This window comes from Brassica napus, chromosome A9 (assembly GCF_020379485.1).
Source record: "Brassica napus cultivar Da-Ae chromosome A9, Da-Ae, whole genome shotgun sequence".
NCBI classification, from domain to species: Eukaryota; Viridiplantae; Streptophyta; class Magnoliopsida; order Brassicales; family Brassicaceae; genus Brassica; species Brassica napus.
Window position 1 is genome coordinate 31149759 of NC_063442.1, and position 13470 is coordinate 31163228.

Here is a 13470-nt window from a genome sequence, read left to right on the forward strand (position 1 = left end):
CAGAACACGTCTTTGAGAGAAATACAATAATGGTTACACAAAAGCATGAAACCGTATAATAAATTATATTAGTTTCATGGAAATCAAACTATATTAGGATTTTCTTAGTGTAAAAGAAAATTACGTGGGCTTAATCTTAGGATTTTAATTTACTAATATTTTTAATTTAAATAACTATAAAACACTTCGGTTTATCGGTTCGGTTCGGTTTAAACTGAACTGAACTGAACCGTTCGGGTTGGGAAAATCTTCAACCGAATGATTTGAAATAAACTTTGATTTGGTTCGAATCAGTTTCGGTTCAGTCGGTTCAGTTTGATCGGTTCGGTTCGGTTTTTTTGCCCACCCCTAATAAGAACAAATAAAAGGGAAATTGCTAGTCGAAATATAACACAACACGTTGCTTATACAGCTACAGTAAAGCCTGTGTTCTTATCTCTTACGTGGCATGTTTACATTTTAATCAATTACACTGTAAGTAAATCTAAGTATGTATTTAGGTAACATTATCTAAATATTGCATTTCCCCTTTTGTAAATTGACTCTGTACACAAGTAAGACACTTGGCAAGGATGACAAAAAAAAACAGAAACAAAAAAGACATTTGGCATACTAAAAAGTGAAGAAAATATGATATTTATGGTATACATTTTGACCCAAAAGTGTTGAATAAACAAAATATTGACCACAGAAATTGGCGCATCTTTTCCCATAAGCTGACAGATACACATCACATATCTTTCACCTTCTGCGTCCTTATAAAAAGCACCATCGTCCATACGGTTTTCAAACACATTAGTTACAATAGCAGCAACATAGTGAGCGAGGTCAGGGGAGAAGATGTTTGGATTTGAAAACATGAAGATTTCCAGCAGTGATGCAGCCAACCCGGTCATCAATCTCGATCAGTATGTGTTAATTTTACCAAAAAATTGGCTAAGTTCGTTTTAATTCCAAGTAACATATATGCGTGATTGTTTTTTTCTTTGAGAGAAATTATATTTAATTGGTGAGTTCATTGAGGATCACGGTGGCTCGATTGTTTCAAACGATACTTTTTCTCTAGTATTTGTCTTTGACACTATCGTCAACTATATTTTTTGTCAAATAAATTTTGTTGCAAAACCCTAAGCGTTGTGATTTCATATTTGAGAAACAATACACTACTTTGTATAATGTATAAAAGTGAAGGATATCTTTAACGCAGAAACGAGATTAAAAGGAATCCATAACGAATAAAATAAAAGTGAAAAAGAATATGATAAATTTGCTTGTGTTAATCATTCTCAGAGGAGATCCGACGGCATTCCAAGAGTATTGGATGAGTATGACGATGAAGGAGAGGTGTGTTGTGGTGATACCAGGATGGGACCTGATGAGCTACTTTAGCGATAAGACGAACGTGTGTTGGTTCCTGCGGCAAGATCTTGCTGAGGCGATCAAGGCGTTGCACCGTGCGATCGGCAACGCAGCGACTGAAGAACGCTACATCGTGGTGGGTAATGGCTCTTCACAGCTTTGTCAAGCCGCTTTGTTCGCACTTTCTTCTCTCTCTGAGGACAAGCCTCTCAGCATTGTCGCCGCGGTTCCTTACTACTCCGTAAGCCCTCACTCACTGAATAGATTTAAAACAACATTGTTAATAACAACATAACATATTCATGAAATGGCACTTAGGCTATAGAGATGATAAAAACATAAATGTTCTAGTTGTTGCATCATCACTTGTTAGTACTATGGTTGTAGCATAGTAGATCACACAATTTAATTTGGAAATCGAAATCCATAACCTAATTATATCCTAGCTACAAAACATGTTATGATGGTCTGCAAATACATGTTTCATGAGCACGCAACACATGACACATCCAAAGATAAAAAACATAAATTGAACTTTAATATTAATAATGCTAACGTCTTACATTCCTATCCTTTAAATTTCGTTTAATATCTATGTTATACGTTTTGTTACAGACATACGAGGAGGAGGCATCGTATGTTCAGTCGCAGCTGTACAAGTGGGAAGGAGACGCAAGAACGTTCAACAAACCCGGACCATACATCGAGATTGTGACATCACCGAACAATCCTGATGGGACCATCAGAGAGCCGGTGGTGAACCGTGGTGGGAAAGTGATATACGACTTTGCGTATTACTGGCCACACTACACTCCTATCACTCACCGTCAAGACCACGACATTATGCTCTTCACCTTCTCTAAGATCGCCGGTCACGCTGGGTCCCGCATCGGGTGAGTCAAACTAACCACTTACTTAGTTTAAAATCATTTTAAGTTACTTGACCCTGAATCCTTGTCGGTATATAGTGTGAGAGTTTGATAAACGTACTTTCTCCACTTTGGTTGTTCATTTATGTGTGAGAAACAATCAGTGAAACGAGGCACATTTGGTCCTTATCTATGCAATTCGTTATACAAGCATTAATTAGTATTGAAATTATTTACTTTTTTTTTGAGTGAAGGTGGGCGTTAGTGAAGGACATAGAGGTGGCTAAGAAGATGGTGCAATACCTAACAATCAACTCAATTGGTGTGTCTAAGGAGTCGCAGATTCGAGCCACCGTGATCCTCAATGAACTCACCAAAAGTTGTCGCATCAAATCGGAGAGTTTCTTCGAGTATGGTAACGAGAAGGTGAAGACACGGTGGGAGAGTCTACGCTGGGTCGTAGATAAGACCGGTGACACATTCACTCTACCTGATTACCCTCAAGCCTTTTGCAACTTCTTTGGCAAAAGCAGCTCAACTTATCCTGGTAATAAACCATAAACCATTTTGTGTGTGTTGAATATGTAAGGTATTGGTCGTCCACTAATGGTTTTGGATATGTTGAAATGGTTGTTGCAGCATTTGCATGGCTGGGGTGTAACGAAGATAAGGATCTCGAAAGTCTCTTGAAGGAAAAATATGTTTTGACAAGAGGAGGAGAGCGATGTGGCAGTGATAAGAAGTACGTACGCGTCAACATGCTTGGACCCAACAAAGACTTTGAGGACTTTCTCAACAGGCTTCTCACCATCAAGTATCCTAACTGTTTTGAGGAGATCCCCTGCTCTGAGCCTTAAGTTATTGTTTTTATTTTCCATATGACATTTCCAGTAATGGTTGTTCTTTTCGTAATGTTGAGCACAATGGTATTGTGATGTTTTCCTTTCTTCTGAATCTATCTTATAATAATAATTTAAAAGGTTTTTTCTATCATTGAGTGTTAAATAAAAAAATGTCAACTTTTCTATATGGAGACGTAATTTGAACGAACTGGATAAAAATACGTATAGATTCATCACATGATGAATTTATCTTTTATGGTATAAAAATGATACGCTGTAAAATCCTTTATATATTAACTGAGAAACATTACAATATTGTTTTGTAGCTACGTGTCAGAATAAAATTCAAAATTCTTAGAAAAGTAGGTTAGTTCATCTTAGCTTATATTATACTTTTTTATTAAACTAACTATTAATTTAATAAATAGTGTACAAAAGAATATTCTTGCACTTTCCTTAAATAAAATCTACGAAATGGCCTAATATAATTAACGTATATATGACAATTAGTTATGAATAATAAATATTTGATAATAATTTTTGTATCTCAGATCTTTTTTGTTGAATTTTATATTATTAAAACATAGTATTAAACAACCACATTAACCATATAATAAAAAAATATTATATGTTATATTTTAAATTTTTAAAACGACTATAAATTACTAAAAATGTTAAATGTCTCACACTAAAATTTTGTGTTCAATGGTTTAATTTTTTAGACAATAACAAGATACAAATGATCATAAATCATATGAATATGAAATCTCTTTTACTAGACATTCATATTATATATTAATATAGTTTAAAATTAAACTATATAACATAGAAAAATACTTAAATATGATAATTTCCAAATTTGTATTGAAAAAATATTAAAACCTTAATATTTAAATTTTGAAATTTGCATTCAAAAAATTATACATTAGAAATTTTATGTTTATCATATAAGTATGAATTCTCAATAATAAATATTTATATTAAAATATATTATATATATGTCCATGTCATTAAAATTTAGTTATATACCATATAAAATAAATAAAATGATTTTTTGATTTATTTACTAAAAAGTATCACAAATAAAGATGATGTATTGTTTTTATTTATGTGTTTAGTCTAATTTAATTATATACATAATATGTAACTGAATGCAAATAAATAATAATAGATAAAATTTATTTTTATATATAATATTCATTCAGCGCAATTGCGCGAGTCTTAAACTAATAATTCATTATATACTAAAGCACATGTCACTTTACCAATCAGATTTTGACATATGGAATATGCTATACAAATTAAAGAAAAAATAAAATTGCAAAAACATCCAAATGCAATAAACTGTTTCGTGTTTTCTACTTTTCAATATATAATAAAATTTCATAATATTACTTACAATGTGTCCATGATCTCACTATCCTAAAAACTGCATAATCTATTCTATTAAAAAAGTAGTGTGATCTATTGATAAAAGTAGATCCAACAGTTATTTCAACAATACATACTTAAATAAAAACTAGATTTTGACCCGTACTTAGAAAGCGCGGATTTATTTTTGAAATTAAATATTTTTTTCTTATATAAGAGATAATGTATATGTTTGAGTACATTTACCCGAGTGCACTGAACCGTACCAAATTGGAAAAAAAACTCAAAATTAAGCTGAATTTCATAAATAATCGAGCATAAAAAAAAATAGAAACCAAAGTAAGAACCAAATGAGTATTTAAAATTTTAAAATACAAATTATATACCTATTAAACATAACTAAACCATTAAAAATTTATACTATTAATAGAATCATATGTGGTAATGATCACATTTGAATAATTTATCATATATTCATATAGATTTATTGTTAGATCAATTTATAATACATTATGAGAAAATAATAAATGAATTCATTTAAATTATATAAAGTATTTATATAGTTAAAGAAATATAAGTTAAGACCAAATAAATAGTTAAGTCTAATGAAATGGTCCAACAATTTTGTTTAAGTAGATTTTTTATGAGTGATTCACTTTTAATAGTATAGATACTAATTGCATCAAAATATATATTATGTAACACCACTTCAATCGCATAATAATCGGGAACTGCATCAAAATTTAATCAAACACAAACATATGAGAAATATTGCGGGGTACCAACTTCGAGCTCGCCGGTGAGAAAATCGAAGACGGGATTGATCGGTTTCGGAGATGGAGAAAGTCAGAGAGAAGAGCTGTGTGCAGAGGTCGACGAGGCGAGGGAAATCTTCGTCGGATATTCCTTCAGATTTTAGGAAGTTCACGACGGAGAGGATGTGCGGGAGGTTGTCCACCAGCAGAGCAAGTCTTGATTCTAAGAGATTACTCCAAGGGAATAGAGGTATTAGATTTTCGCGGTGAGAAGTCTGAAACTTGAGATAGAGAGGTCTAGAGCTTGGAGGAGTAAAGGAAGATGAGGAGAGGGAGGATATAGGTTGAAGACGAAGTGAAGCAGTTACAGTAGCCATTGATTCCGTCGTCGCTTCTCTATCCTCATCCCGGTTCGATTTTATATCTACAATAAACCAGAAATTAGGTTTGAACCGGTTCAGATCTATGGGCGATAACTATATTGGGCTAATTTGAAAGCCCATCATTATAAAACCCTAGACGGTCGTCTTGAGTGTTTTGTCGGGAGATGAAAAAATATTGGGCCATGGGTCTTGATTTACAATATCCATTTTAAATTATAATGTGTAACTAGATTTTTGACCCGCACGCCCGTGCAGGTATATTTTTTTAAAAAAAATATGATGTTATTTAATTTTTATGTCACTATTTAGGGTTGGGCAAAAAACTCGAATTCAAAGAATTGAACTGATCTCAATCCGAATAAGTAGTATTAAATCCGAATCGAAATTGATTAAATATCTGAATTATTCAAAATTTTGGTATTTAAAGAACTGAAATCTAATCTGAACCGAAATATTTTGGGTATCCAAAATAGATTTGTATACTTATATAAATTAATTATTTTTTGATTTAATATATATAAAAACATCCAGAATATATATGATACTTTAAGTTTGCTTAAATGCTTGAAAATATATACAAATAATCAAACGTAAATATATTAAATAGTTAAAATATACTCAAAAATCCAAAAATACTTAAATAATTATTTATCCTCTATCCAAATATTTAAACCAAACCTACTTAAATTAATTATCCAAATCCAAACCAAATCCTCAAAGATCTAAACTGAACACGAAATCCCAAAAAGACCCGAAAACGAACCCGAACGCATACCCTTAATAACTATTATATATATCATATATGTGTCATCATAGGTTACAAAATATGTGTTATCATATAATTAATTGTATTTTATGCGTACCATCAAATAAGTTTTCTTATAATTAATAATATTTTATACGTACAATCATATATATAATCACATATATTATATTTTAAAATTTAATGTTAAATATAAAAACCATAATTTAAGTTGGTGTTTGAAATTGGGCTTTGTATTGTATTTTTCTTATATATATTGAAAATATTTCTATAATAGTTATTGGAAAATATGTTAGTAAAAATCAAATTTTGAATATATGTATATTTTTGAATGAATTTTTGATATAAATCAATTTTAAATTATTATTTTGATTTGAATATATATATCAAGTAACATAGACCCATTACTTTTTAATATAATGTAATGGACTTTCAATTTTTTAGTAGAATAAGCCCATTATCTTTTTTTTCTAATTTACTGCTATCCATGTTTCCAAACAATAGTTTTTTTTAACTACTATCCATATTGCCAAACAATGTCAATGTGTACTTCAACTTTAATAATATAGATATTTTTTGTTAAGACATATTATAATGTCTAATATTTTTGTTTGCTGTAATATTATGTGTACTATTATGTATAATAATAACATTATTATGATTATTTATGAAATCAAATTAGGAAAAGTTAATGAAAAACATACAATTTTATCTATTTAGATACTATATGATTAATAAAAAATTGTAAACATATTTTGTTATTTAAAAAACATATCTATGTACGGTTAAAGTAGCGGGTTTTGATGGATTGTTAGGGGCAAGGAATGTAAGGGCAAGCCTTTGACCTCTTCATTTGGAAGTGGAAGTGCTAATCTGGACAGTGGAATGTATGAGGAATTTAAGGCAATTTCAGATCACTTTTGCGACGGATTATTTTCAATTGGTAAAGATGGTTTCAGAACCAGAAGAATGGCCATCATTTGACAGTTACCTGGAAGACATCAAGCTTTTGAAAAGAAGCTTCTTAAACTCAGAGATCATTCATGTACCTCAGACGGAGAATCAAAAGGCGGATAGCTTAGCACGCAGTGCTAGGAAACAACTGTCTTTCATTGTTCACATGGACGTAGAGTTACCGGTTTGCTTTACAGAGTCAGTATAAGTTTGTAGATGTTTGATGTCAAAAAAAATTACCGTTAAAGTACAAATATTTTGTGTAAAATCACTATGACACAATTGTATAGTTATGCAGTATCACTAATTCAATAGAATTATCAAAATTCTTAGTAATAATTAAAAAAATATTTTACACAAATATGATTACAAAAAAAACACAAATATACTTAAAAAAAAATACATATATGGTTACAAAGAAAGACACGGATGAAAAATCAAATTTCTAAAAAAATATGTAAAACAAAAAATATACCTGTCCTCTGAGGGCGGATCAAATCTAATCTTTTAGATAAAAAGAGAGAACACAATTGGATGAAGCTATAAGTAATGTGCCCCAGGTCAGTTTATTTATTTTGATGTGGGGCTAAAAAAAACCGTTGGAATGGGGAGATGGATACTACAATGGAGACATATAAAAGAGGAAGATAGTTCAAGCATCGGAAGTCAAAGCTGACCAGTTGGGCCTTGAGAGAAGTGAGCAGCTTAGAGAGCTTTACCGCCAATAGCAAAGTCTACAATACTGCCGATAGCAAAGTTTTCACTCGCTCTCTTCTGGTTAAAGTAAGTTTTTTTGAGTATTTTTTAGTGACTGCAACCGCTAACAGTATAACTGAAAACATTTCTTTTCGTGTGGCTTTTTTTCTCTTTGAAGAGTGCTTCGCTTCTCATAGTGGTTTGCTTTCCATTTCTTGGAGGAGTCCCTGAGATTGGCACAACAGAACAAGTAAGCTAATATTTTTATATTTATTTTTTAAAATAGGTCGTTTGGACGCATATAAGATATGACAAAATCTAACTAAATATGTATGTTTAATTAAAATTTATTAAAGATAAAATTAACTTTAACCACTGAATTTATTATAATTATTTTATATATTATTCTTAAATTTTATAATTGAAAAATATGTTTTAAAATAACTGCACAATATATAAGAATTATCTTATTTTTCATATGCGGGCTTAATCATTTTTACAAATATTTATTAGTTTATTTTTTATTAATTTAAAAACCAGAATAATAACTTATTATTTATGTTTTCAAAAAAAAATAAATCAAACATATATATATATATGACAAAATCTAATTAAATATGTATGTTTAATTAAAATTTATTAAAGATAACATTGACTTTAACCACTGAATTTATTACAATTGTTTATATTTTATTTTAAAATTTTATATTAGATATAAAATTATCTTATTTTTTAAAATATTTAATATTATTAATAAAAACTCGTTTTTGATTATATAATTAATTATATATATAAAATTCATTAAGGGTATTATAGATATTAACCGTTCTAATTTTCAACGTAAGAGCTCTGTTCCTTAAAAATTACTTCGCAAATAATAGTATAGACTAGTTGATGTCCCGCATCCTGTGCAGATTAATATATATACCTAACATTTTGTTAATTCTAATGTTTCTTTTTAACAAAATATAATTATTAAGTTAGATACAAATTTCAAATTATTATAAATTATAAAATTTCAATATTCATATTAGTAATCAATGTATTAAATTATGTTCTTTTGTTTCAGAAGTTTTATTTTTATTTATGTGATGTAGATTTTGAATCAAAATATTTTCTAATAGTAATAATTAAATTAGGAAAGTTGTACTTGAAATTAAACACACACTGTATTTGGACTGAAAAGAAATCATGTGGAAGTGAAAGGATTATAAAAATCACAAATAAAACACATTAACAAAATAACGATAGTCTAGGATATTCAATCCAGTAAAACCGAACAATTTAAAACCGAACCACATTATATGGATATGGTTTTGTATATTAAGCGATCAAATCGAATAAACCAAAAAACCCGATTTATTCAGATAAATTAGTATACTCATATAGATATTTTATAATAATATGTATTTGATCAATATTTCAAATAAAAATCAAAGAAACTAACTATGATTTTAGTCACTAAAATTATAAACTAAATATAAGATAAAAGTAATGAAGATATTAACAGTAGAGATTGTTATTATCAATTTATTAAATAAATGTGATAAATATCATGATAATTATATATTAAAAACTATTTTTTAAAATAATAGTATATATATATATATATATCAATAGAGTAGTTTAATGGTTATTAATTATCTTAGATATCATGATAAATATATATATATATATCAAATAAAAAATAAAAAATAATATTAATTAAACCAATGAGTTATCCTAAAATCATGGAAAATATGACAAGTAATTAAATTAACTAAAATCATGGAAAATATGACAAGTAAGCAAATTCATTTCTCAAATAATAGTATAGATATACTAATGTCAGTTATCTACAATTATGCAAGAGATATGCTTTCCTTCAATCTTATTTTTCATATGTGATGATTTTTTTTTCCTGGTTTTGGAAGAAAGATTAAATATAAAACCTTCAAAATAACATTATTTCTATAGTAAACAATATCATAAAAATATATTTATTTAAAAATAATAATATCCAGATAATACTAGTAATTTTATAATTGAAGTGTTGAATCAACTCAATTTTATAGTTGAAGCCTTTTGAGAACCTCAGTGTAGACGTGGCTGTACCCTATTGGTGGTGGAACTGAAAGTATATTTAATCTGAAGAAGAAGTTGATACATGAATCTCCGCCACATTTATTCTCTCACAGAAGGGAGCATAAAAAATGATTATTGGATATTGTTGAAGAAGAGTTTTTGTCTGAAAAATCGCGTTCGTCCATTTAAGTGGCTCTGCTGCTTCCTTCGTTAAGAAGCCACATGATCGGATCCAAATCTATTTCAAACACACAATTGTAATCTGCTTCACAAATATTTTTTTTATTAAGTTTTTTTTTTTTTTTTTTAAAGTCGCACACTTTAGAGTTCAATACAATCCCTCTACTCGTGTTCTTGCGGAACGTGAGAGACTCTTCAGAGTCACAAGATTTGAGTTCGAAGGTATGTGTTTGATGAATTTGCTCGATCATGAACTCTCTCTTCTTTGATCAATTACTATTTTAATTTTGAAAACCCATTTGAAAAGGCGTCGCCTTTCTGCTCTATTCTTGGTGGCTTCTCACACAAAACTCTTTCTGTTTCGATAAGGTTGAAGTGAGGTTGCGATTGCTTTTAAGCGTGAAGAAAAAGATCAAATGGCTTTAGAGTACGAGTCTCTGAATGAAAACGTGAAGAAGTGTCAGTATGCTGTAAGAGGTGAACTCTATCTCCGTGCTTCTGAGCTTCAGAAAGAAGGCAAAAAGGTTTGAACTTTAGACCTGTGTGGTTCTTATTTGGTTTAGGACTTGACAGTGTTTCAGTTTTTGTTTTGTTAACTTGTGTTGAATGCTTGCATAAAAACAGATTATTTTCACAAACGTTGGGAACCCTCATGCTTTAGGACAGAAGCCACTCACTTTTCCTCGCCAGGTATATATATTTATAGTATACTTCAATCTATCCTTAAGCTTAGATATTAAAAAACAAGAACCAATTGATGCAGGTGGTTGCGCTCTGTCAAGCACCGTTTCTACTAGATGACCCGAACGTTGGAATGATATTCCCAGCTGATGCTATTGCAAGAGCTAAGCATTATCTTTCCTTGACCTCAGGCGGTTTAGGTATTTATTATTATGCTCAGCAAACTCATTAATTAGCTGTTTTTATCAGAAAAATTATTTCCCTTTTTGTGTGTGTGTGTCTGACAGGTGCTTACAGTGACTCAAGAGGCCTTCCAGGAGTTAGGAAAGAGGTTGCAGAGTTCATTCAAAGACGTGATGGCTATCCAAGGTGATTGTTTTCATTTTATCTTCCTCACAATGATATATAAGCAAAGCCAGCTCAGGCCTTCTGCTTCTTTATTTTTTCATAACACAGTGATCCAGAGCTCATATTTCTCACTGATGGAGCTAGCAAAGGTGTGATGCAGATCTTGAACTGTGTTATACGCGGTGAGAGAGACGGGGTAAATGCTCTCTCTTCTTCCTAGAAAGTCTTATAGTTATCTGTTATGATATTTTTAACTCATGACACTTCTTTCATTTATCTGTTTTTTTTTTTGCAGATTCTAGTTCCGGTTCCACAGTATCCACTCTACTCAGCTACCATATCACTCTTAGGCGGTTCTCTTGTCCCTTACTATCTCGATGAGTCTGAAAACTGGGGGCTTGATGTTAATAACCTTAGACAGTCCGTTGCTCAGGCTCGTTCTCAAGGCATATCAGTGAGCACTCTCTCTTTTTCTTCTTCTCTTGCAATTATCAATGCAGGTACTGATTTGTCTTGAATGGTGGGGATACAGGTAAGGGCGATGGTGATCATTAACCCTGGGAACCCAACTGGTCAGTGTCTAAGCGAAGCTAACTTAAGAGAGATATTACGGTTCTGTCACAGCGAGAAGTTGGTTCTTCTGGGAGATGAGGTTTATCAGCAGAACATATACCAGGATGAGCGTCCCTTTATCAGCTCCAAGAAGGTCAGCTTCTATCTTTGCTTTTCATGTTTCAGTGAAACTTGTGATCATTCATTTAACATTGAAGATTCTTATTAACAAAAACAAAAAAAAAAGGTTTTGATGGATATGGGTTCGCCGTTCAGCAAGGAAGTCCAGCTTGTATCTTTCCACACTGTTTCTAAAGGTTATTGGGGAGAATGTGGACAGCGAGGTGGATACTTTGAGATGACCAACTTCCCTCCCAGGGTTTTGTCTTTAAACCTCTCTTCTTTAAAGCTAATTATGTTATGTGTCAAAACCATAACATGATTCTTGATTATGAAGGTTGTTGAAGAGATATACAAGGTTGCATCAATCGCCCTGAGCCCGAATGTTTCTGCTCAGATCTTTGTAAGTCAAAAAGACTTAAAACTAATGTGGATTTGTATTTGTAGAAATCATTTGAATTGTTCTGAGAGTGGTATGAATGGTGCAGATGGGTTTGATGGTTAGTCCTCCAAAGCCTGGAGACATTTCATATGACCAGTTCGCCCGTGAGAGGTATATATATATATACACATAAAAGCCACTTAAGCATCATCCCTGGATTGAATCATTATAATATCACCCATTTTGTAGCAAGGGGATTCTTGAATCTTTGAGAAGAAGAGCAAAGATCATGACTGATGGATTCAACAGCTGCAAAAACGTCGTCTGCAATTTCACAGAAGGTAATAACCAAAGAACCATATACATTAAGACATTAAGACATTACTTGTTGTTGATTCATGTGTGTGTATATATATATATGTTAGGTGCAATGTATTCGTTTCCTCAAATAAAGTTACCACCTGGAGCTCTTCAAGCTGCTAAACAAGCAGGAAAAGTGCCAGATGTTTTCTACTGTCTAAAGCTCTTAGAAGCCACAGGAATCTCCACAGTGCCTGGCTCTGGATTTGGACAGAAAGAAGGGTAACATAATTTTGGTTTTCGTTTCTCTTCGATTGTGATGAGATATCTTCTTATGTTTTATAACTCGGTTCTTATTCTTTTCACAGTGTGTTCCATCTGAGGACAACAATCTTGCCTGCGGAAGAAGAGATGCCAGAGATCATGGACAGTTTCAAGAAGTTCAACGACGAGTTCATGACTCAGTATGAGAATAGCTTTGGTTATTCCAGAATGTGATTACTTCTTTCTTCTTGTTATATAATGAGGGAACAACTATTGTGTTTCTGCTACACTCTTTAAAAAGCTAAAATCTCTGTAGTACACTCTCTTCTCTATCTAATATAAACTCTCTTTCTGCCTCTACTAAAAAAAAATTGCAAATTGATATAAAAGAGTGAAATAAATTGATATAAAATTGCAAATTGATATAAATTACATATTTGAGATTATGCAGTTAAATTGAAGATAAGAATATGGAATATTTTCTTGAGCTGAACTGAAGAAGTGAAAGACTTTTGTTGAAAACCAGACTAAATGTCACTGCAAAAATCAATTAAAAAAAAAAAAGAAAGAAAGATAACGAACCAAAA

General features: G+C 31.1%; 3 protein-coding genes across 3 annotated transcripts; 2 read left to right on the forward strand and 1 right to left on the reverse strand.

Moving 5' to 3' along the window:
* The first annotated feature begins 802 nt into the window (after nucleotides 1–802).
* LOC106374472 (tryptophan aminotransferase-related protein 1) lies at nucleotides 803–3218 on the forward strand. The gene is made up of 5 exons (XM_013814488.3): nucleotides 803–908; nucleotides 1291–1600; nucleotides 1975–2252; nucleotides 2483–2775; nucleotides 2868–3218. Exons 1-5 carry the CDS (start codon nucleotides 841–843, stop codon nucleotides 3083–3085), a joined length of 1167 nt encoding a protein of 388 aa, XP_013669942.2. The 5' UTR covers nucleotides 803–840; the 3' UTR covers nucleotides 3086–3218.
* Nucleotides 3219–5150: 1932 nt separating this feature from the next.
* On the reverse strand, nucleotides 5151–5573 carry LOC111211688. The gene is made up of 2 exons (XM_022712952.2): nucleotides 5224–5573; nucleotides 5151–5172 (listed from the first exon to the last, which is right to left on the reverse strand). Exons 1-2 carry the CDS (start codon nucleotides 5571–5573, stop codon nucleotides 5151–5153), a joined length of 372 nt encoding a protein of 123 aa, XP_022568673.2.
* Nucleotides 5574–10145: 4572 nt separating this feature from the next.
* On the forward strand, nucleotides 10146–13302 carry LOC106440992 (glutamate--glyoxylate aminotransferase 1). Its single transcript, XM_013882775.3, has 14 exons — nucleotides 10146–10458; nucleotides 10606–10760; nucleotides 10861–10926; nucleotides 11000–11117; nucleotides 11205–11286; nucleotides 11374–11461; nucleotides 11561–11719; nucleotides 11798–11971; nucleotides 12065–12196; nucleotides 12275–12340; nucleotides 12426–12490; nucleotides 12569–12660; nucleotides 12745–12901; nucleotides 12988–13302. Exons 2-14 carry the CDS (start codon nucleotides 10653–10655, stop codon nucleotides 13115–13117), a joined length of 1437 nt encoding a protein of 478 aa, XP_013738229.1. The 5' UTR covers nucleotides 10146–10458; nucleotides 10606–10652; the 3' UTR covers nucleotides 13118–13302.
* The last annotated feature ends 168 nt before the right edge of the window (nucleotides 13303–13470 follow it).